Source organism: Sminthopsis crassicaudata, chromosome 1 (assembly GCF_048593235.1).
Source record: "Sminthopsis crassicaudata isolate SCR6 chromosome 1, ASM4859323v1, whole genome shotgun sequence".
Taxonomy (NCBI): Eukaryota; Metazoa; Chordata; class Mammalia; order Dasyuromorphia; family Dasyuridae; genus Sminthopsis; species Sminthopsis crassicaudata.
Window position 1 is genome coordinate 524,124,308 of NC_133617.1, and position 25,582 is coordinate 524,149,889.

At 36.4% G+C, this 25,582-nt stretch overlaps 1 protein-coding gene across 1 annotated transcript in view; it reads right to left on the reverse strand.

Moving 5' to 3' along the window:
- The window catches only part of GRAP (GRB2 related adaptor protein), a 70,250-nt gene that overhangs the window by 9,641 nt on the left and 35,027 nt on the right, over nucleotides 1-25,582 (reverse strand). The window contains exon 5 of the mRNA XM_074281711.1: nucleotides 2,125-2,293. Coding sequence (XP_074137812.1) covers nucleotides 2,125-2,293 — 169 coding nt within the window. The remainder of the gene's footprint in view (nucleotides 1-2,124; nucleotides 2,294-25,582) is intronic.

Sequence of the window (25,582 nt, forward strand, 5' to 3'; positions counted from 1 at the left end):
AGAAGTAGACATTTCTATTATTGTGAAGAACAATAACTATTATGAAAGTCAACTACAGTTGGGAAATTATCTTTGGCAATCCCAGCATTGTGCCCAGGCAGGAAACAATAGTTGCCCCATTAATAGTGATTCTCTCATCCTATCCTGCTCCATCCCATCCTTTCCTATCCTGTCATTCTCTGGGTCATGGACTTCTAATGCTGTAGCCCAGTCAGGATTGGAATGTGCACTAAGAGTTGGACAATCTCAAACATATCATCAAATGAGGCTGGGCACATTGCTGGGTGGGCCATTTACAGCTTTCTTTTTGAGCTCTATTATTTGTAGCTGACTTTGCTACCTTAATGTTCTGAAGAAGCTTCAGTGCAAACCTCTGCAAAGCTGCTGGCCAGTAGCACTGATGTACCCAGTCTGCTGTCTTCTCTTGTTAGCAGGCTTCTCTCAGAGCAGTTTCTTAACTTTGTGTATGTTGTGGTTGCAGAACCTTTGCCAATGTGGTAAAGCCTATGGAGACCTGCTTGGAATAATGTTTCTAAATGTATAAAATAAAATACATGGGATTACAAAGGAAATCAATTAGATTGAAATACAGTTTTCAAAATGTAAAAAGAAAAAAAAAATTCATGAATCTCAGGCTAACAACCCTTGTCCCAGAGGGAGTTTTCTGAATTTTGAGAGACAACATGAAAGAATCTAGAAACAAGACTGCATTTTTGTTCCTGCTGTCTGGCTCTGCCATTGGATACTGTCACTTTTTGTAGATTAATCTCCTGATGAATTTCCAGTATAGCTTGGCTTCTCTTACCTATAGGCTTCAGGACAAAAGTGTTTAACCTGGGGGTCCACGAATTTTTTTTTTTACATTTTGATAACTGTATTTCAATATAATTGGTTTCCTTTGTAATCCCATGTATTTATTTTATGCATTTAAAAATAAAATGTATTTTGTATAATGCACTTAAAAACATTGTTATGAGAAGTGTATAAAGTTTCATCAGGCTGCCCAAGAATCCAAGTCACAAAACAAACAATTCTCACTCTGGAATGCCCATCTTCTGGGGATTGGCTCCTTAAGCATCCAGGAGACCCTGAATACCTGAAGGGTATTCAGTTACCCTTTTTATGAGGGCATCTCTCTCCAGCTCCAGTGCCTTGCCTAGATTCTAGACATAGGGGCTTACTTGGTTCCCCGGTCTCTCTAGATTTTCTGCATGCTAAGTACTTGCCTTTGAACCTAGTGACTTATTTTGACCTCTAAAAACAATATGCTCTTGGTTCCCACCTTGTTCTGACCTGTGGTGATCTTGACCTCATGACCTACTATTTGTTCTTATGGCCATTTGGGTAATTTTCTGTATCCAATACATTTCTATTCTTGGTTCTTTATTCTCAATCCCCAAGGTCTCCCAATCTCAGTTTATTGCTCTGTCTTCAAGATCCATTGCCACCCATGAATCCCTGGGGCAGGTACCTCCTAGCTGAGGGTGGCCATATTTCACAAAATCCCTCTTTCAGATGCTGTCATTCTTTCCTGGGGCAAATCCTTTAGATAGAATCAATACTTGAGCTTCTGGGAAAATTTTCCTGGAGATCTCCTCAAATCTTTCCTATAGCAAGTTCTTTGGAAGTAAGTGGAAGGTATGAAATTCTTAGAAACTGTCATTTATTTAAGGATTAAAGAATCCTTAGTCTATCCCCACCCCTCTCCCCAACCTTCCCCATGGTTTCTAGAGGCTTCTGGGACTACTATCGGTAATAGCCTTCTCCTTTCCTGGGCTCCACACCCTTGTGTGATGTCCCCACTCATCTGGAGAGTTGCTAACTAGGAGAAAAAGGACGAGGCTGGGACTGCCCCACCCTCTTAGTGCTTCTCTAATACTTATCCAAAGTCTCCTGACACAGTTCAGTGAGCATTTTTGAGTACGTATTACATGCCAGGCATTGTGCTCAGTGCTAGATCTCTTGATCCCTAAATGGGAATTTGCCTGATTTCAAATTCCTGCTTCTGCATCCTCATTCTGTGTCCTGTTCTACAGAGTATAGTATCCTTGATGGCAGTCCCACCTTTGGTTAACTATGCTAAAGAGAGCTAGAAACCATGCTCCTGAAGGGACCTTTTGATACCTTGTGTGTTGGGTCCTCATCCCTCAGGAAGATTTGCCTCTTCTTGGCTATGGTAGTTGTACGGTAGAAATCCACCAATTCATTGAGTGAGTTGAACTTCTCCTCCCAAAGAAAGTATTTCCCCATGTTCTCTCGAAGCACCTTGAAGTGTTGAACCTGATTGCCATAGCTGAGGAAGGAAAAGAATGATTATTTTAGACCAAGTGGCCAGGGAAATGCAAAGCAGAGCCTTCAAAAACCCATTAAAATACTATTTTATTGTGGGAAAGGTTGATTTTATTTTTGTCTTTGTATCCCAGGAGCCTTATTCATAGTAGGTGCTCAATAAAACCTGTTGGATTGACTTGACCAGAACAAAATGTCAAGAGAGGGAATTATATTGAAGAGCAATTAATTATATTGTAATTAATCCCTGTGGAGGAGAGACAAGCTCAGAGAAAGGAAGACATCCCTTCTTTCCTTTTTCTTCTGCAACTGATCTCAATGCTTTGTGGTTGCCTGAGATGAAAGGAAACAATTGTAGTTCTAGAGCTCAATAGGACCTTAGTCCAATCCTCTCATTTTACAGATGAGGAAACTGAGGCCCAGCAAGCTCAAGATTTGCCCAAGATCATACAGGAAGTAAAGATCTAGAAGTCTCCAGGGTCTACAGGGACAAGCACACAGTAGGTGCTTGGTGAAGGTTTATTTGTTCTCTTTCTTTAGCATCTTTCCCATACCTCATCCTCACCCATGTGCCCATCACAGAATGAGACATCTCGCTCAATAAATATTTAATACTATAATCATTTTTGTCTGTGATGTCAATGTCAGCAATAATGTACAAAGCTTGGGAAATTCTAAGGCATCTATAGAAAGTGCTGAGGTTAGAATTTTTGAAGAACATGGCCTAAAGTCACAGAATCATAACTCTAGAAAGGACCTGAGAGATTATCTAGTACAAAAGTTGCAAATTCAAATAAAAACAGGACTACTAATATATATATGGATCCCTGAGGACTATATATTGACTTAGTTTTCAAATGTAATTTTAACTATGTTTTATTATGTTTTTATTTTTGTTAAATATTTATCAATTATACTTTAATCTGGTTAGGTTGTGGATCACATGTGTGTTTGATATCTTTGATCTAATCCAATCTTTTCATTTTACAGATAAGGAAATTGAGGCACAGAGAGGCTAACTTACCAAGATCATTCAAATAATAACAAATATCAGATATCAGAGTCCAGATTTGAATCCAGATTCTACGTCTCCTATTTCATTGATTTTTTAACACAATAAATTTCTGCCTCCCAGAAATTAATATATGAGTAATGATTACCTGCCATAGGCAATCCATCATTTTCCTAGTGGTCTGCAGATATATATATATATATCAATTATTTATCTTTTTTTTAAGGGAAAAAATAGTAGTGTCTAACAAAATCCAACAGCAAGAGATACAAAGAGAAATTCCATTTAAAATAACCATTGATAGTATAAAATATTTGGGAATCTATCTGCCAAAGAAAAGTCAGGAACTATATGAGTAAAACTACAAAACACTTTCCATGCAAATAAAGTCAAATCTAAACAATTGGAAAAATATCAAGTGCTCTTGCATAGGTCGAGAGAATATAATAAAAATAACAATACTACTTAAACCAATCTATTTATTTAGTGCTATACCAATCAAACTCCCAAGAAACTATTTTACTGACTTAGAAAAAATAACAACAAAATTCATCTGGAAGAACAAAAGGTCAAGAATTTCAAGGGAACTAATGGAAAAAAAAATCAAATGAAGGTGGCCTAGCTGTATCAGATCTAAAACTATATTATAAAGCAGTGGTCATCAAAACCATTTGGTACTGGCTAAGAAATAGACTAGTTGATCAGTGGATTAGTTTAGATTCACAGGACAAAATAGCCAATAACTATAGCAAAATAGTGTTTGACAAACCCAAAGACCCCAGTTTTGGGGATAAGAATTCACTATTTGACAAAAAATTCTGGGAAAAATGGAAACTAGTATGGCAGAAACTAGGCATTGACCCACACTTAACACCGTATACCAAGGTAAGGTCAAAATGGGTTCATAATCTAGACATAAAGAATGAGATTATAAATAAATTAGAACAACATAGGATAGTTTACCTCTCAGACCTGTGGAGAAGGAAGGAATTTGTGACCAAAGAAGAACTAGAGACCATTACTGATCACAAAATAGATAATTTTGATTATATTAAGTTATAAAGTTTTTTACAAACAAAAGTAATGCAGACAAGATTAGAAGGGAAGCAATGAACTGGGAAAACATTTTTACATTCAAAGGTTCTGATAAAGGCCTCATTTTCAAAATATATAGAGAATTGACTCTAATTATAAGAAATCAAGCCACTCTCCAATTGATAAACGGTCAAAGGATATGACAATTTTCAGATGAAGAAATTGAACTATTTGTAGTCACATGAAAAGGTGCTCCAAGTCATTATTGAGCAGAGAAATGCAAATTAAGATAACTCTGAGATACCACCACACATCTATCAGACTGGCTAATATGACATTAAAGGATAATGATGAATGTTGGAAGGGATGTGGGAAAACTGGGACACTGATTCATTGTTGGTGAAACTGTGAACAAATCCAGCTATTCTGGAGAGCATTTTGGAACTTTTCTCAAAAAGTTATCAAACTGTGCATGCCCTTTGACCCAACAGTGTTACTATTGGGCTTATATCCCTTAAAAGATCTTAAAGGAGGGAAAAGGACCCACATAAGCAAAAATGTTTGTGGCAGCCTTTTTCATAATGGCTAGAAACTGGAAACTGAGTGGATGCCCATTAATTGGAGAATGGCTGAATAAGTTGTAGTATATGAATATTATAGAATATTATTGTTCTGTAAGAAATAACTAACAGGATGATTTCAGAAAGGCCTGGAGAGACTTACATGAACTGATGCTGAGTGAAATGAGCAGAACCAGGAGATCATTATACACATGAACAAGACTATATGATGATCAATTCTGATGGACATGGCTCTCTTCAAACAATGAGATGATTCAAATCAGTTCCAACTGTCCAGTAATAAAGAGAGCCATCTATACCCAGAGAGAGGACTATAGGGACGGAGTGTGGACCACAACATAGCATTTTTGTTTTCCTTCCCAGGTTTTTTTTTCTTTCTAGATCCAATGTTTCTTGTGCAGCAAGATAACTGTATAGATATGTATACATATATTGGATTTAACATATAATTGAACATATTTAACATGTATTGGACTACCTGCCATCTAGAGGAGAGGGTGGGGAGAAGAAGGGGAAATTTTGGAACAGAAGGTTTTACAAGGGTCATTGTTGAAAAAATTACCCATGCATATATTTTGTAAATAAAAAGATATAATAATTAAAAATAAAAAAGAATAGCAGTGTCCTATGCTCCTAATGGTGGGGCAATGGATAGAGTGCTAACTCCAGAGTCAGGAAAATCTGAATTCAAATATGACCTTAGATACTTACTACCTATATGACCCTGCGCAAGTTACTTAATTTTGCTTACCTTAGTTTCCTCATCTATAAAATGAGAAGGAAATGACAAACCACTTCATTTTCTGTGCTAAGAATACCCCAGATAGGGTCCCAAAAATTCAGATACAGGTGAAATGAGTGAATAACAAAGCTTCCTAGAGACTTTGTCTAACTTTATCTCTTAATTAATTGATTCTGTGAAGCTTTTGCCACTTTCACCAAGTGGCCTGATTTCCTTCAGGTTTATTTGACCTGGTTTGGGAAGGTTGTTCACCATTGGAGATCCAGAAAATTTTATCCAGAAAATTAGCCTCCTGAGAATTTTACCTCTCATGCTTTAGGGGAAGTTGTCCTATTTTGAGCTCCAGGAGTTCTGCCTACTTGTTCTATAGTCTAAAAGTTCACCTAAGTTGTGCTGAGGGGATTTTCTATTTTGCCTCTCCTTTTAGAAAGAGTTCTGTGTTGGATGGGTGAGTACTACATAACTAGTATATATGTTGGTATATAAGAACCCAACTGGGAATTCAATGAAGCAATCACTAGTTTTTGTAGTAGAGACAAGATTCTATCATGGGAAAGGACAAATCTTAAGTGACACTGGATAAATTCATTTTTTGCTCTGTATTTCTGTTTTCTGAACTGGAAAATGGCAAGAATTAAGCCACTCCCAAGGTGTTGTGAGGATAAAGGAGCTAATTCCTGTCCTCACAGTAATGTTTTATATACTATAAATACACACTGGCTTTTTATTGCCACATAAACAATACCTTGTTTCCTTTTTGGCTCTGTAAAGGATTCCTTTTCTCTATCCCTCATCTTTTTCTCTCATATACTCCTGTATTTTCCCCTCCTATCTTCCATACTTGAAATAGCCTCCTTCCCTTCATCCAATACCCATACATGCCTCTTCTACTTGACCCCCTTCTTCCTCAAAATCTACTGCTCTCTGAATCCATGTCTCCCCATGGACAATCAGTCATTCCTCAATTCTGCACTGAGCACATGCTTTGTACCCCTAATAATAAAAAGCATAAAGACTTTTGACGCATCATCTTTGTCCTCAGTGAGTTTCCAGCCCAGACAGAATTAATACCAATGGCACAAAGAGAGAACAATTCAGTGTTATTCTTGTGGTCCTGACTATCAGAATTGTATGAATGCAGAAAAGGGAGAAAGATCAGTGTGAGTTGGAGAATTCAGAGAAGCTTTTGAGGAGGAAGTGTGTAATGTTCTGGTTGGTTATCTGGAGGTCTCTGGCCCGCCTTTGTTTCAACAGAGTAATTACTAGGCAGGGATAAAGTCCAGATTCTTTATTGTCTCCTTGCCTGGGGCTTGGCTAGCTTTCTGGAGCCCTTTCAGACTGGCCTTGGTCTCAGTGGGGGAAGCAGGAGGACAGGACAGCCACCTCGAGGCTGATGAAGAGGGAATGCCTCTCCCACTCTGTTCGAGTCCTTGTTGGCTCTTTTATACTCTATTATAATTGCATCATCGTAGGGGTGAATCTTGTAGAAGGCATCACTCTTATAGAACTATAAGTACTAAGTACATGTACTGAACCAGAGAACTATTAATCACCATGCTAAACCAGAAAACCATTGTCTTATCAATTCCACTGACTTAGCACCTTGTTTAAATCAATCATACTGGGAAGGACTTAGGTAAATTTAGGATGAAAAAAAAAAGACAAGAGAGAGAGAGAGAGAGAGAGAGAGAGAGAGAGAGAGAGAGAGAGAGAGAGACAGACAGACAGAGAGAGAGAGAGAGAGAGAGAGAGAGAGAGAGAGAGAGAGAGAGAGAGAGGCTATCTGTTATCCCAAAACACCACTATTGAACAAATATTTCTAAAATGGCTTTTACAACATACAAGACATTTTGCTACCCATTGGGTATTCAAAGATAGAAATGAATCAGAGTAAGGTTTTTTGTTTTGTTTTGTTTTTGTTTTTTGTTCAGTGACAAATATGGAAATATGTTTAGAAGAATTATACACATTTAACTTATATCAGATTACTTTGGGAAGGAGGAAAGGGGAGAAGGGAAGAAGAGAGACAAAAATCTTGTCCACAAGGTTTTGTGAAGGTAAATGTTGAAGACGACTTTTGCATGATTTAAAAGAAGAAAATACTCTAATAAAGAAAAAAGGGGGGCAGGTAGGTGGCTCAGTGGATAGAGCACCCCCTGAAGTCAGGAGGACCTGAGTTCAAATCTGGTCTCAGTAGCTTAACACTTCCTAGCTGTGTGACCCTGGGCAAGTCACTTAACCCCAATTGCCTCAGCAAAAAAAGAAAAAAAGAGAAAAAGAAATGCCACCAGAGAAGCAATGGATAGAGTACTGGACCTGATATCAAGAAGTTGTGTAATTCTGGGCAAGTCACTTAAACCTCACTGTGCCTCAGTTTCCTCAACTGTAAAATGAACAATTTAGATGTAATGGCCTCTGAAGTCTCTTCTAGCTCTACATTTATGAGGCTATCAAATATTCCTTGCCTGAAAGATTGCCCAGTCTGTCCCTATACCTAAAATATTTAAGGCTCACTATCTCCTTGAAGTTTTTTAAAAAGCCTTTCAGGACCCTCACTAACATTCCCATGCATAAGATCTAGAGCTGGGAGTCATTTTAGTCAGAAGATTGGGGGTTTTTTCAACTCTTTATAACCCCATTTGAGGTTTTCTTGGTAAAGATACTGAAATGGTTTAACATTTCCTTTACCATCTCATTTTACAGATGAAAAAATGAGTCAAAGAGGGTTAAATGGCTTGCCTAGGGACCCATGCCTGAATATGAACTCAAAGAGATGAGATTTCCCGACTCCAGGTCTGGCATTGCATCACCTAACTGCCCAAGAATCTTGAGAAAGCTGGAAACAATCTTTTAAATCATTTAGGCCAATATTTTTTTCCTTTCCAAATAGAAACAGGGCCAAAAAAATGCAAGCAGAAAACTTAGAAAATTACATATTAAGATTATGTTATCTGTTCTATAATATTTGTTTTATTAAACATTTTCCAATTGCATTTTAATCTACTTCTGGCAACATTAGGGAGTATTGTGTGCCACATGTAGCCCTATAGCAATATCTGTAGCCCTTTGTTCTAGGCTATTTTCATCTTCCATTGAAAGAACATTCCTTGAAATAAAAGTAACCTTTCCACGTTACTAAGAAAGTATCAGAGCCAGGGTTAAAATTTAGGACTTTTGATCCAAGACCCAGAGAGGGTTCTTTCCACTACAGGATTCTATCTAATTTCTGGTCTAAATTTCAATGTTGCAAATATTTATTCCTCCACAATGCTCTGTATTAGGCACCATACTAACTAAGCACAGGAGGTACAAAGACAAAGGACAATCATTGCCCTCATGCAGTTTATGTTCTTCTGGGGCACAGTTCCTAACTGGAGATCTGTGAACAGATAGATAGATGATAAACAGATAGAGAGATAACTAGATTTCAATAAATTGTTTCCCTTTGTAATGCTATGTATTTTATTTTATTCATTTAAAATTATTTTGAGAGAACTATGGAGACTGAATATGGAACAAAGCATCATATTTTCACCATTTGTTGTTTGCTTTTTTTTTCTGTTTTGTGTTTTTCCCCTTCAGATATGATTTTTCTTGTGCAGCATGATAAATATGGAAATATTTTAGAATAATTTACATATTTAATCTATATCAGATTACTTTCTGTCTTGGGGGAGGAGGGAGAGTAGAAGAAAAATCTGGAACACAAAATTTTGCAAAGGTGAATGTTGAAAACTGTCTATTCATGTGTTTGGGAAAATAAAATACTTTAAACATTTTTAAAAATTATTCTGAAATTTACATGAACTGATGCTAGAGTTAAGTGAGTACAACCAAGAGAACATTGCATACAACAACAAGAATATTATACTATGATCCATTCTGATGGACACGGCTCTTTTTAACAGCGAAGTGATTCAGGCCAGTTCCAATGGCTCTTGTATGGAGAGAGTCATCTGCACCTAGAGAGAGGACTTTGGGAACTGAGTGTGGACCACAACATAATGTTTTTACTTTTTTTGTTGTTGTTTGCTTGCATTTTGTTTTCTTTTTTTTAATCTGATTTTTCCTATGCAGCATGATAATTGTGGAAATTCTGGAAGTGTGTATAGAAAAATTGCAAATGTTTAAATATATTGAATAACTTGCTGTTGATTGCCATGTTCTGTCAAAAATCTAACATTGTTGGAAAAAATATCATGATATGTATGTGTGTAAGATTCATATCAACAATGGGATAGCTCAAAAGAAAGACTGGCAGAGTTAAGGTAAAAATAGCAATCATGTTATACAAATAAGGTGCAGAGGAAGAATAGACACAGAGGCATTAGAGGAGAGAAAACAGCTCATAATCCTGAAAATCTGAAAGCCTGAACTCAGGAATGGGTTCAACAGGCAACACCACATTTAAACCATGAAGAATATAGTACCCTCCAAAATCTATGGAGAAATAAGGGGGGAAGGGATGGGCGGATGGGAAAGTAAAGGGTGAGGGAAGAAAACAGGGAGAGATCCTTGGGTGGAGGGAGATTAAGTAATAGCAACTCGAGTTATGGAGCAGAATTTTTAAAGAGGCAGCAAGGATAGGAAAGACATGTGCGTATATATGGAATGAAGTGGATGTGAATGTGTGTATGTATCTATATATGTATACATAAACATATCTTTTCTTAAATATAGCTTGCTTAGGAGTGGGGGGGAACTAAAAAGGAGGGGAAGGATAAATTAAATAAGGTGCCCAGCAGAGAACCAAAGAACAATTTACAAGGAAGTAAAGAAAACAAATGGTCATTCATGAATATAATTTCTTTTATGATATAATTTCTTCTACAAATATATATGCTTTCTTCATCTGGTAATTTGTTGTAATATATTTTGTAAACTTCCTTGATGCTCTGCTGGGCACATGACAATGTTCTCTTTTGTTTCACTTTATTTTGTTTGTATTTCTTTTCTATTTTCTTTTTTTCTTACTTTTTTTTTCAAATAAAAAATATTATTCTTTTTAAAAAATACCATGATATATGTAATCAATCTCATTTAGTTTATTCTCCATGACATTTTTCTGGTAATACATATATATTATTTTTTTTTTCTCTTACAAATCTCACCTATTTTAATTATTTCTGACTCACCAGTTTCATTTAACACTTTTACATTTGCATGTTGCAGAAAGGGTTTGCAAAGCAAAGGTGAATTTTATTTCATTTTTTTAATCCCATGTTGGGAACATAAACTCAGAATTCATTCCAAATATAGAATTTTTGTTGGGATAATTATAACTGTGCATTAAGAAGAGGCCAAATTAGAAAATATTCTGGGGTAGCAGAACCTGACACTTAGTGGGCCAATTGAGGGTACTGTAAGTTACTATTAAGTCATTTTAATCACATCCAACTTACATTTGGAGTTTTCTTGATAAAGAGATAGTCCAACTCATTTTACAGATGATGAACTGAGACAAACAGGATTAAGTGACTTGCCCAGGATCACAGAGCTAGTAAGTGACTGAAGTCACTTTGACTTCAGGACCTATACTCTATCCACTGCATTACCTAATTGTCCTACATTGGAAGTACTTTCTATGAAACAAATCTTGGAGGTAGGGCATTGAAGTTGAAAGTTTGGAGTCTGGAGACTTGCATTCGAATCTATCCCCTGCTATTTAATATTGGTGTGACCTTAAGCCACAATTTCTCTGTGCTTCAATTTCTTTATCTTTAAAAAAAAAAGCTAATTGCATCACCTATCTCAAAGACTTGTTGTAAAGATCAAAATGAGTTAATATATATATAAAGTGCTTTACAAACCTTAGAAGATAGACAAATGATAGCTAAACAGATGATAGTTGTTGTGGCTGAAAGTGCTTTGTAAGTCTTAGTCTTACAATATCAATGATTTCGTCAGAAGGAATGTCCTGTTAGGGTAATTCCCTTTCCTAGAGCAGACTGCAACCCATTTATGAGTTTTAGGGAGTTGCCCGAGTCACAGAATCACAGGGAGTTAGTGACTAAGTCAGAGATTAAGTGACTTATCCACAGTCATACAGTTAATAAAAATGTATGTAGAGTCGAAGTCAGGTAAATGTCAGAATTAGGAATTTAACATGGATCTAGCATTCTGAATTTCCTCTAAAAGGCTGTATAAATGTAATTCATAATTAGAACAAACACTGATTTGGGGAATCCAGAGACCTGGATCTGAGTCTTGGCTTTAACACTTAAGAGTCTTAAAGTAAAATATTTGCCTTGGCTAAGACATAAAATTATCTTTACCTCAGTTTCTCCACCTACAAAATAAAGTTAATAATACACACATGTTTTACCTCATGGAGCTATGAAAATTAGATGACATAATAAAGGTGGAGAATTTTGTAATCATCAAGCATTAATGTCAGCTCTCATCATCATCTTCATTTACACTGGGGTCTGAGTCCATGACCCAAGAAAATGAATCTGTCTGTGGCACTAGCTCCTCTTGGTAACCCCTCAGCAGACAAAGAACTGAGGGATGTGCTAAGGTCCTCCACACACCAACTCAAATGAGGACAAGAAGCAATTGCTCATTCGCCATACTTCATTAATCACTAATGAGAGTGCTAGCTCTTTCATGAGCCAGAACATTAGCTATGCAAAAAGTTACATAAATCAACATGGTTACACTCCTTATTTCCTTCTTTCATGCTTCATCACCTCCACTCCCCTTCTCCACTTGGAATATGCTTCCCTTCCTTTGAAACTCCTGCTTTAAACCAACTTCTTCCAAGAATCTTTCCCTGACATATTAATGTTGGGCAGCTAGGTAGCACAGTAGATTGGGTGCCAGTTCTGGAGTCAGCAAGATTCCTCTTCCTGAGTTCAAATTGACCTCAGATACTTACTAGCTATGTGATCCTGAGCAAATCATTTAACCCTGTAACCCTCAGTTTCCTCACCTGTAAAATGAGCTGAAGAAGAAAATGGCAAATCACTCCTAATGGGGCCATGAAGTCAGATATGACTAAACAATAGCACTCTAATTATCTTAACACTGAATAGGCTTCTAAATATTCCACATGGCAGGCTCCTTTTTCTTCCTTCTCAAACTATGAGTTCCTTGAGGTTAGCTATATGTTTGAGAAAAGGCTTTCCAAGCAAAGGTAAATTTCAAACTGATCCCATGTCAAGAACTATAAATTTAGGATTTGTTTCAAATGTATAAGGAGATTTAATCAGAACAAACATAACTGTGCTCTAAGAGAGGGTCAAGGACAGCTAGATGGTTTAATGGACAGAGTACTGGGCCTGAAGTCAGGAAGATAGCTTCCTAAGTTCAAATCTGGCCTTATACAAATTTATTAACAGTGTAACCTGGGCAAGTCACTTAGTTCTGTTTGCCTCAGTTTCCTCATCTGTAAAATGAACTAGAGAAGAAAATGGTAAATTACTCCCATATTTTTGTCCAAATGGAGTCATAAAGAATTGGACACAAGTAAAACAATTTACAGAGAAAGTCAAATTAGAAAATATTCTGGGATGCCACTATGTGTCATATAATGAGCCAGTTGAGGGCACGATGCAATTACTTCATGAGAAGTTGTATAGCAAAGCTGAGAGTGCTCTACTTGGAGTCCGGGGCAAGTTCAGGCATCAGGAATATGATGGAGCCAGCTCAAACTTGGATCCTACAAATTAGGGCTTGATTTGTTGTATTGATTGTCAGGTCTTAAGAAAATAATGGAGAAAATGTTAATAATGCCGATTAAACAGGAAAGTGTATCATGGGTATATATATGTGTGTGTGTGTCTGTGTCTGTGTCTGTGTTCACACATTTGTATGTATATATATATGTGTGTGTGTATGTGCATATATATATATAGGGTGGGTGACTAGAAGAGCTGATTATTAAACATTTATGAGATGCTGGGAACATGTCTTAATACACACACATGTACACATACATTCAATCCCACAAACATTTCGCAATATGTATATTCAATATTCAATTCCACAAATATTAAGTCAATCACCAAACAAGCATTTATTAAGTTTCTGTTCACTATATGCCAGGCAACATACTAAGTATAGGGAAGATAAAGAAAGGCAAAAACAAGGAGCTTATATTCAATGGAACAGACAACATACAAATAGCTATGTATATACAAAGTAAATGGAAGGTAATCTCAGAGGAAAGGGACTGGAGCAAGTAGAAATGAAACCAGGAGGTAAAAAATATTATAAAGCACCAATTATGTTCCAGGCCCTGTATGAAGCACTTTACAATTATCTCATTTGATCCTCACAATAAACCTGGGAGGGAGGTGCTAATGTTATACCCATTTTACAATCAAGGAGACTGAGACAGATGGAAGTTCAGAATCATATAACTAGTATCTGAGGCTAAATTTGAACTTAGGTCTTAGCTGCCTCTGCTTATTGCAGAAGGTATATAATCAAAATTTTGAGGGAAGCCAGAAGTGGGATGGGAAAGCATCCCAGGCAACTGATATAAATCATCTTCTCTGGGGAGGCAACATAGTAACACTTTGTTTGTTGGCCTTGGAATGGAGAAGCTATGAGTTCAGATTTCACTTCAGATACTCAATGACTGCTTGACTGCTCAATTGGCTTTAAAAAACAATTCTTCCTCAGTTTCCCCATCTGTAAAAATGAACTAATAATAATAATAATAATAGCACTTACCTCCCCAGGGTAGTGGGAGGATAATTTGAGATGATGTTTGTAAAGCACTTGAACACACTTAAAAGTATTATATAAATACCAGATATTATTATTGCAAAAATTATGCTAAGCATAGAAGCTACCAAGATAAACAAAGCAGGAATCTTGCTTTCAAAGAGCTTTCAACCTAGTAATGAAGATCTCTTAGGTAAGTAGCCTAGAATTGCAGCACCCACTGGGAAGGTTGCAGGAGGGACCCTGCCTTTTCACAGTATTATTCAGGATGTTAGTCTTTGGACAGACTTTAGAAATTACCTAATCTGGCAAATGAAGAAACTGAGGCTGAAAGGGGAGACATGATTTGTTCCGAGACAGGACTAGCACCCAGGTCTTCTGACTCACAGGCCTTGGATCTTTTCACCATATATTGAGTTCATCCCATCCTGCCAACGATTGCACAGGGGAGAGGCGCCTGACTTCACAACACCCCATGAAGCAATCTTTCCAAGCACTTTGTAGACAATGAGTCTCAAAGGGCTTTAGAGACAGCAGTAGCAACAGCAATATTCTCAGAGCCAGGAGCATTGTTCTACTCTGAGTAACCCTTCTATGGGACCAGAGTCTAGCACGTGGGCAATTGGAGGATTGTTCACTTGCTGAAGAAGAAGGGTGTGGACTGGACAACTCCCGTCCCGTCTGGTCCAGATGTTCCCTTCTCTGAATAAAGCTGAGTTACTCTAGTGCCTGCAGGGGCAGTCAGAAGATGAAAAGTTCACAGAGTGTTGGAAGGTCCAAATAGGACTGTTCTAAGAGTCCACTTGGGATGTCCACCATTGTAGGCTAAACATGTTCTTAACCTAGAGTCTAAGGGCCATGTATGATTTAAGAAATCTATATTAAAACATGGTCAGTTGAAAATATTTTCAGATATCACTAGCCTCAAGGTGAAGGCCGAACAAAAAAATACCTCCCCCATTTAGGGACATAGCAAAAACCAAGATGGAAGACAAAAAGCCCTTAAAGCTCCTTGGATCCTATCTCAGCACCTACCCATTCTTGCTTTCTGTATAAATCTAAGAAGCTTATCTGGAAAGTTATCTGGAAGCTGAGAGTGGTTCTGGGGTTCCAGATGTCGATGGTGAGCATCCCTTCTCATTCCCATCCTAGTGAAACCATCCTCAGAAAACAAATTGAGCATTCTTATCTTCTGACCTTTATTCTCATCCATACTACTTGAAATATCCTTTCTCCTCCTTTGTGGACATAATATCCAGCTCTGAAGGTCCCATTGCTCTATGAATTTCATATCCTTTATGAATTTTTCCCTGCCCACCTTCATTTACAATCATCTCTTTCCTTTTTCCTGTGTTCCTATAGCATTTACTGTCTATTCCACTCATGTGGCATTGACTGGTATTATTTGGTATCTTTTCATTCTTTCCTTAACAAGGCTGTGAGCTTCTGAGGACAGAAACAGTGTCTGTTTTCTTTCTCTCTCATGCATTGCTGAGCCTTCAGAAGTATTGATAAAGAGGCTATTGATAGTTGGATTTCTTCCCTGGTGATGGTGGATATGGATGGTGGATGAGCTCATGGTTGAGATAGGGCCAAAAGGACTTCCCCTCAAGGGCAGAAGCTGAAAGAATTGATGCTCAACAGGAAGTGCCAAGGGCATGTATCTTTGTGTGAGCTGGGGCGGACAGGCTGCTGCTGAGAGAGCCAGGGGAACGCTGAGTCCAGCAGAAAAGTTCCATTGAACTTTTCTCAGGTTGCATCAGCATTACAGCTGGCTAAGCTGGTTTTTCTGGCCAGGTACATGAATGGGTCAGGAGAAAAAAAAAAACAAGAAATTGGGTGGGCATAACCTCCCTCCTTATCACCTGCTGACCTGGACTACTGTTCTAGAATTGAGGGTCAGCACAGGTTGTTTGAGGAAGAGTTACTCTCTGTTCTCAAAGACAACCAAATTGGAGGATCAACTAAATAAGGCAAATGGTTCATCCTCACTAAACTGTCAACAGTGAGGTTGAAAGAACACTAGAATTGGAATAAGAAGACTTGGGTCTAGTAGTGACTTTGAGATTAACTTGCCATGTGATCATGTGCCTGATTGTTCTTCATATGTGATAAAGAGGTTGGATTAAATGATTTTTAAAGATTTTTCCAGTTCTGACATTGTACGTATCTTAGATTCTATGACTTAAATTTTTTTTAAAGACTAGATTCTAAGGCAATCCCAATGAATGTGTATTTTTAAAAGTTAATATAATATGTATAACCAGAAAAAATAAAGCAATTAATAAAAATTTTTAAATTAAAAAAAAAGACTAGATCCTTCAGTACTTTGGAACCTGAGTTCCAAGCCCAATTTTGCCATGAATTCACTGTGTGTCTTTGGATAAGATAGTTCCTCTCTTTGGATCTTACTTTCCTCCCTGATGAGGAGATATAATGTTCTAGGATTCAGAGAGCTGATTCAAAAATGAATACAATAAACACCAATATCTGGCCTATGACAACTAATTGCCCAGTTTCCTTTACATGCTCAGCACGAGTTGTTTCCCAGACTTCTCACCCTGGTATTTTGACAAATTATGTCAAAAATAAGGTAGACTAATTAACACATCCATGAATCAATGTTCTACTGCATTTCTATGGTAAAAAAAAAAACATAATTTGTAAATGGCTATCTTAATTTTAGCTAGTAAAAGGAGCCCTTTGGGAATGAAGTCATCCATCATTCATGAAATGAAAAAGACGAAAATATGAGAAATTCAATTACATTTTCATTTATTTATCATAAGCATTGGTCTAATAAAGGCAAAACAGCTTGCTAAGAGAAATGAATGATAATCTTAGACAACAGAAGTGTAAGTTTCTTGAATTTGCTAATTGCTATTCTTTCCTGTGGCCATCAGCCCACACGTGGCCTTTCTCTCTGATATAGATATTTATCTCACAACAGAAGCTACTGTGAAGGTAAATCAATGGCAGTTTGATTTGCATCTCTGTGTGTGCAGATATACATATATATCAACATCCTCAGCGGGAGTTTGACTAATATCCTGGAGACTAGCCCAGGGATTAGGGTGGGTGTTTTACAAGCCATTACATGTCTGTCATTTCTCCATGGAACACAAAAATCATAGACATTCTGGCCAAGTTAAATAAATTTAGTTAATGCTCTCTCAAAATGGTGGTATTAACAAATATAAGAAGGAGGAACCTCACTAAGTTCCTTGAGCTTCAAATCCTAGAATGTTTGAGCAAGGAAAGATCTAAAAGATGATCACATCCAACCTCCCTTTTTTCAGGGGAAGAAGAAACAAAGTCCAAGAAAGGATCAGGCTCTGGAACTGTATTGTCTGATGATCTTTAGACTTTAAGCTCAGTGGCCTTATTTCATGAAGTCCTACCACCTGATTTCTGTTAGAATATGTGCTCCTGGAGGACAGGGACCGAGTTTTTTCTTCTCTTTGTATCCCCAGAACTTGGCACAATGTCTGGCATATAGTAAGCACTTAATCAATGCTTGCTGACTCACTGACTGACTGATTCCTTTCTCCTCTGTGTTTGAATTCATTTAGAGCTGTGGCCCAGTTCCCTTTAGGTTTCTACACATGCTCACTCTCTCTCCCACACGTACACACCCCATATACCATTAAAAACAGCAAGTATCTTCAAAAATTTCCATAAATGACTCTTTTACACTTGACCTCCCAGACCCCTAAAGGTTCTCTTACAAATTGCACCTCTAAAGAGAACTAAGACTTAGGAGTATCCCCAACTGAAAAAGTAAAATGTGCACACAAATAAACATACTGTGATTTATGATCACAAATAACCAAGATCTGTGATTAATGTGTCTTTTTCCATTTTCAGAAACAGGCTGAGATAGGGAATTTAGGCGCTACCTACCTCACAAGGTTATTTGGAGATTCAAAAGAGATAACTGTGTGTAAAGTGCTGAATAAGATGTAAAATATCACATAAAGAAAACATAGTATTTAATCTATATTAGATTGCTTGCTTTTTTGGGGAGGGAGGGAAGGAGAAAAATCTAGAACACAAAATTTTATAAAAATGAATATTGAAAACTATCTTTACATGTATTTGGAAAAATAAAATACTATTGCACCCCTCCCCCCCTGCAATGCAGAAAGTTGATCAATGGCACATGTATACCTTATATTAGTCTTGGGGAGGGATGATTAATTTTTGAATATTTAAAAATAGTAAAAATAAAGCACCCTCCTTTATTGCACCTCCCCCACTCCTCCTGCGTCATATGCCTTAGGCTGTAGCTTACCTTATCTAACCCCAGACCTGGCTCTTCGCTGATTCCCAGGTCAGAGCTCCCTTCACTTAACCTGGCACAAGGCTTTTTTTTTTTTTTTCACAGTCTCAGCATTTAAAAACCCAATCCTCTTCTCAACTCCCCTGTTACTATCCAGGGTACCACCATCCTTCCAGTATCCCAAGGTCATGACCTCAGCCTTCACCTTATCTCCTCATTCTGTCACCCCACAAATCAGTCGTCAGCTCTTATACTCCTGCCTCCACATCTCTCACATTCAACCCCTTCCCTCTACTCACAGTTACCACCTTTGTTCAGGCTTCACCTTTGTTCATCATCTCACCAAAATTATTGCAACAATCTCCTAATTGGGCTCCCTGCTTTAAATCTCTCACTAGCCTATTCCATCCTACACACCAGTGCTGAAGTAATTGTTCCCTAAGTGCAGATCCAATCATATCACTGCTGGATCAACTCTAGTGACTCTCTATTGCCACAAGGATAAAATAGAAACTCTTCTGTTTAACTTTTAAGCCTTTGACAACTCTACCCAACCTATCTTTCCAGCTTCCTTGGACATTACCCCACTTCCCACACTCCTCAATCCAGACAAATTGGCCTCTGTGCTTCTCACAGATGACACCTCATTTTGCATAGCTGTCTCCCATGACTGAATGTGCTCTCTGCTCAATTCTGCCTCACAAGATCCCCCCCTTTTCCTTCAAGACACACCTCAGGCTCCTCTTTCTGCATGAAGCCTTTCCTGATCTATTCCCTTCCCACCAGCTACTGGTTCTCTCTCCACCAAACTACTTGTATCTAACTACTCTTTTCTTATTCATTTATTTTTATTTTCTATTTATACATATATTTGTGGGTATATATATGTATAAAAACCATATACAAATATGTGTATTTAACATCTATTTATTAACTTTTATTTTGTATATATGTTTATATAGGATATATGTATATATATATAATATTTTGTTAATTATATTTTATATTGCATGCATATATGCATACATAATATCTATGTGTACCTTCGTAAATACATATATACATACTTAAGTGTATATATGCGTAAATATGATCCAGGCATGTATATTTAACTACTTTCTATTTATTTATTTATTTTATATATACATGTGTGATCATAATATATATATTTAATGACTTTTTATTTATTTGGTTTTTATTTTGTTTATGTATCTACCTATATATTCACATACATGTGTGTTGGATTGTATGTACATACATATATACATACTCTCACATGCATTATCTTCCTTATTAGCATGTAAGTATTTTGGAAATTGTGATTGTTTATATATTCTCTGGATCTGTATCCTCAGCATTTAGAACAGAGTCTGGCACATACGTGACATTTAACAAATACTTAACTGACTGAAGCAGAAATCCCAAAGCTGGAGGATCAGAGTCAGAAATGTAAGGAGGGTAAATCAAGGATGTTCTCTGATCAATATGATGAATTTACAAGAAGTTGACCCTTTGTTTAGGATGTTTGATTGTATATTCCTAGGTAATGGACCAAAAAGGAGAGATCAGTTGTACAGTTGACTCTTTTTTGTCTTACCTCTTTATTTTTTGGGAAGATGGATCAACCCTATCATAAAAAGAAACTATGCCTTTCTTGTCAAGAGTTTAGGGGAATCCAGTCTTCTAGGGAAAAAAAAATGTTTTTGGAGACTAGTCTCAACTTTCACATTCCTTACATGATCATACTTATCTCTTCCTAAAGTCCAGCTCTGGATTATCCCTACCATCTGCTTTTTTCTCTTTTCCATGCCTGCTAAAGGATTTGGCACAACAGTCCTTACAGGATTTCCCACAAATTTATTTTATTGAAATTCAACAGAGCTTTTGAGATTGCACAGGAATCTCTTTATTCTTCCCTAATTGACCCTCTTTTGCACTGACCATAAACTTTCTTCCCTGTTTAAGGCACTTTCACCAGTCTTTTCATCGTTTCCTCCCTCTTAGGAGAGAATATAGCTTCATACTTTACAAATAAAATTGAATCCATCCATTATGATCTCCTTCTACTTCCAAATTCTATAATTCACCTCCTTTCATAATCACCCACCATTGGCTTCTGTTTTGCTTCAGATTCAGAAGAAGAGTTGGTTCTATTCCCTCTACTTAAACTCTTGATCTCATTCCTTTGTATCTCTTCTGGGAACTTATTCCTTCTTATTGTTGCTGTTGTTATTGTTGAATAATTTTTCAGTTGTTTCTGCTTTGTGATCCCGTTTAGGAGTTTCTTGGCAAAGATACTGGAGAAGTTTGTTTTTTTCTTTCTTCCACTCATTTTACAGATGAGGAAAATGAGGCAGAGTTAAGTGACTTATCACCCACCTACCCAGCCAATAAGTGTCTAAAACAAGATTTGAATTCGGGAAGTTTCTTCTAGCCCTACTTTCTTTATAATTTTCGATTTATTTTCATCCACTATTTTTATGCTACGTACCCACATGCTTAGATCTTTTCCATACTAAAAACAAACAAATAAAACCCTTTTACTTGGCTCTTCAATTCTCTTAAGGTAGTAATCTCTCCCTGAATTCACTGGCAAATACCTGGCAAAAAGTTTTCCACACTCATTCATTGCTTCCACTACCTCATACACTATTCACTTTCTCCAATCCTTACAATCTGATTTCTCTCCATGTTCCTCAACTGAAATTTATCTTCAATGTTACCAATGATCACTTAATTCCTAAATCCAATGGCCTTTTTTCAGAACTCATCTTTCTTGACTTCTGTATAACATTTGACACTTATAAGCCCCAACTCCTCGGAAACACTGTCATGAGTTTTCATGAGAGAACTCTCTGAAATATACCATTTTCTGTGGGAACTACTCAGTTTCCTTTGCTATATCACCATCCATATCCCACCCTCTTTTCAAGGTCTTTGTCCTGGGTTTTCTTCTCATTAACCTTTTAGGCTCAATTATCACCTTTATGCAGATGGCTCCCAAATCCATACATCTAGCCTTCTTATCTTTCCTGAGCTCTGGTTCCATATACCAAATGCCTACTGGGCATCTCTACCTGAGTGTGCCATAAATGTTTCAAATTTAATATGTCCAGAACAGAATTCATTGTTTTTTCCCCCAAATCCACCCTCTTCCTAATCCCTCTATTTCAGTTGAGAGCCCCACCATCACTTCAATGGAATATAAACTCCCTGAGGACAGGACCTACTTCATTTTTGTCTTTGTAGCCCTAGTATTTGACATAGTGACCTGCACAAAGTATGTGTATGTTAAATTGAATTGAATCAAATCTTTCTAATTAACCAGGTTCACAACCTGAATCGAATACAATTCTTCATTTTCCTTATCCAATTAGTTGCCAGTTTTTACAAATTCTATGTCCACAACATTTCTCCAATCTGTTTCCTTCTCTCCATTCTTATCATAATTACCCTAGTTCAGTTCACTTTTCACCCGCAAATTGGTCTCCCCACCTCAAGATTCTTGTTTCTCCAACCTATCCTCCACACAACTATTAAATTAATATTCTTGAAACATAGAAGTCTGATCATGTTTTTTTTTTCTCTGATTTTTCCTCTAATCAAGAAGTTTCAATGACTTTCTACTACCTCTACAAATTTTAAAATAAAAATTCTGGTCTTTGGCATTTAAAATTCTTTACAAAATCTGGCTCCAATTTCTTCTTTTAGACTGATTTTACATTGCTTCTTCTTATACATTCTATATTCCAGTTATTCCTCACATGTAAATGTAGATGTGACATTCCATCTTTTGATTCTGTGCCATTTCATAGCCTGTCTCTCATGCGTGGAATGTTTTTTTGTCATCATGTTTGTCTCTTCAAATCCCCAGCTTCACTCAGGATTCACTTCCAAGGCTATCTTTTACAGCTGCTTTTCCTGATTTCTCCCTCAACTCTTAACACTTGATCACCAGAATGTAGTTTTTTTAGGTTATATTTGCAAGGACAAGGGGCAGCTGACAGATAACAGGCTTTGGGGTCAAGAAGACCAAGATTCAAATCCCACTTCATATTCATACCAACCCTGTGACTACAGACAAGTTACATAGCCCACAACCAATTTTCTAAGGCCTTAAGTTGCAGGAAAATTTTGACCTGTATTCGTAGAGGAATTTTATATCTTATGGTTGTGCAGGGTAAGTAGGAAATAATCACAGAGAGAAAACATTGGAATTAAGAGGGAGTGAGGAAGGATTCCTGTAGAAGGTGAGATTTTAGTTAGGACTTAAAGAAACAGGGAATTTAGTGGTCAGAGCTGAGAAGGGGACTGTCATAAAGAGAATGCCTAGAGGCAAAGATAAAATGCTTTGTTCATGGAAACAGTTGGAAAGCTAGTGTCACTAGTTTGGGGAGTAAGGAGTCAAGGTAAAAGAGGAAGAGCATTCCAGGCACAGAGGACAATCACTTCCTTGGCAAAGAACTTGAAACAAAGGCACAGAGAACAGTCACTTCCATGGCAAAGAAGTTAAAACAAAGGGGGATGATCATCAATTGGGGAGTGGCTGAACAAATCATGGTATATGAATGTAATGGAATAAGAAATGACAAAAGGGATGGTTTCAAAGAAACCTGGGAAAATCTATATAAACTGACAACGGAGGAAGTGGATATGATCAAAAGAACAATTTATACTCAGATAACATTATAAAGAAAAATAATTTGAAAATACTTAAGGATTCTAATCAAAGAAATGACAAACCACAATTCCCAAAGACCAATGAAGAAGTGGGCTATCCATTTCCTGAGTGATGGACACAGAGTATATGAGACATATTTCTGAATATGAAAAATATGGAAAAAAATTGTTTGATTTTTTATTTGATACAAGGACTGTTTTAACTTTTTATTAGCACAAAAAGGATTTCAGAGGCAGGAACAGAGAGCTAGAAAGAGCATTACTGAGAAAAAAAAAGAAAAGAAAAAAAGGGCCATTGAAACATCATTTAAAATCCACAGAGGAGAAGAGATAGAAGTTTAGAGGGAAACAGATAAGTAAGACTACTTTGAAACTATCATTCAGAATTGATTATGTACTTTTTAAAAAAAAATTCTGAATGTATGGAGATTCATGGTTTCACATATGATTTCATATGGTTTCTCTTCTGCTTTGCATGTGGAAATGTTCTTTTTGGATATTCAGAATATAGTTGTTTTTTTAAAAAATAGACAATAAAAGCATATTACTACTTAATATGTATGCTTGAATGACATGACATCTAAATATCTGAAATAAAAAATTTGTTAAATTACAAGGAAAACTAGACACCAACTCTTACAGCTGGGGACCCTAATATGTTATCTTTCAGACTTAGACAAATCTCACAGATAGATAAATAATCAAGGAAGATCTGAATAGGGTTTTTTAAAAATTAGGTATAATAGATCTCTAATGATTACAGCATGGAAATAAAAAGAAACACACCTCTTTCTAAATTGTGCATGAAATTTTTACAAAAGACAACCATTAAAAAGTTCACAAACAAATTCAGAAAAGCAAACTTTTTACTGGCCACAATGCAATAAAAATTATAATCAACAAAGGGTCTTTGAAGAAAGTCAATCAATCACCAAGTATTTATTAAGCACCCATCATGTGCCAGAGATATATGCTAGAGATACAAAGAATGGCAAAAAAAAAAAAAAAAAAAAAAAAAAAAAAAAAAAAGGATTCAAATTTAACTTCAAGAAAACTTCAAGAAGTGACAGACAAAATAACAGATCATAGAAATTAGATGAATTCATTATAGAACCAAGACTTTTTGAATGCAGTCAAAGCAGAAAAAAAATTTTAAACTTCTAAATATTTTGATCAACAACTACAAAAAAGAAAGAATAAATCAATGAATTGGGTATGCAACTTTAAAAATTAGAAAAGAAATAACACAAGCAAAAATAGAAATTCTGAAAAGCAAAAAAAGACAAATTTGGAAGCAAAGCTCAAAAAGTCTTTGAATTAGTAAATAAAATTAATGACTAGTTCTTTATAAACTGAACAAAACAGATGCATTGTTAGCTAATCTGATTGAAAAAGAGAGAGAGAGACCGTATAGTCATTATCAAAAAATTTTAAAAGGTGGAATGAAACAGGCATTTATATCCTATTATATTTTAGGATATACAACAATCTTGAGAGATAGGTGCTATTAAAATCCCTATTTTATAGTTAAGGAAACTGAGGTAGAGAGGTTAAGTGATTTAGCCATAGTCACAGAGTTAATAAATGTCTGAAACTAGATTAGAACTCAGATCTTCCTGACTTCTAAATCCACCACTTTGAATGTCCACTTTGTTATCTAGTTGCCTAGAAAGAGTTGATAGCAAATGAAGAAATAAAAGAAATATTAGATACTTTTTTGCCAAATTATTTGCAGATAAAACTTAAAACAAATGAAGCAGTTTAATAATTGCCAAAATATGTCATTCATATTAAATGAATTCAAAAGAAAATTTAAATGACCCAATTTTGAAAAAAAGGAAACTAAACAAGCCATAAAAGAAGTACACAAAGTGGGGGGTAGGGGGAAATAGAACAAGAGATTCACAAAAGAATTCTATAAAACAGTGAAAGGACAATTAAATTAATTCTAATATTACATAAATTGATTGCAAAAATGAGCAAAGAAGAAATACTACTAAACTCCGTCTATGAGTAAAATATGATCCAATTGCATTTTAAGCATCTCAAGTTGGTTATCCTGAAGATAGGACTCAATACATTAAAAAATGGACTCTATTATCTTATAAGTATGTAGTTATTTGCCTGAGTTCTCCCCAATTAGACTGTGAACTGAGAAACCCCAATACCTAACACAATGAATGGTGCACAGTAGATGCTTAACAAATGTATACTGATTATTGAATTGAATTAGTAGCATTAGCTTGATTGGCAGCATGTCTCAAGATGTAAGAAAGTAGTAATAT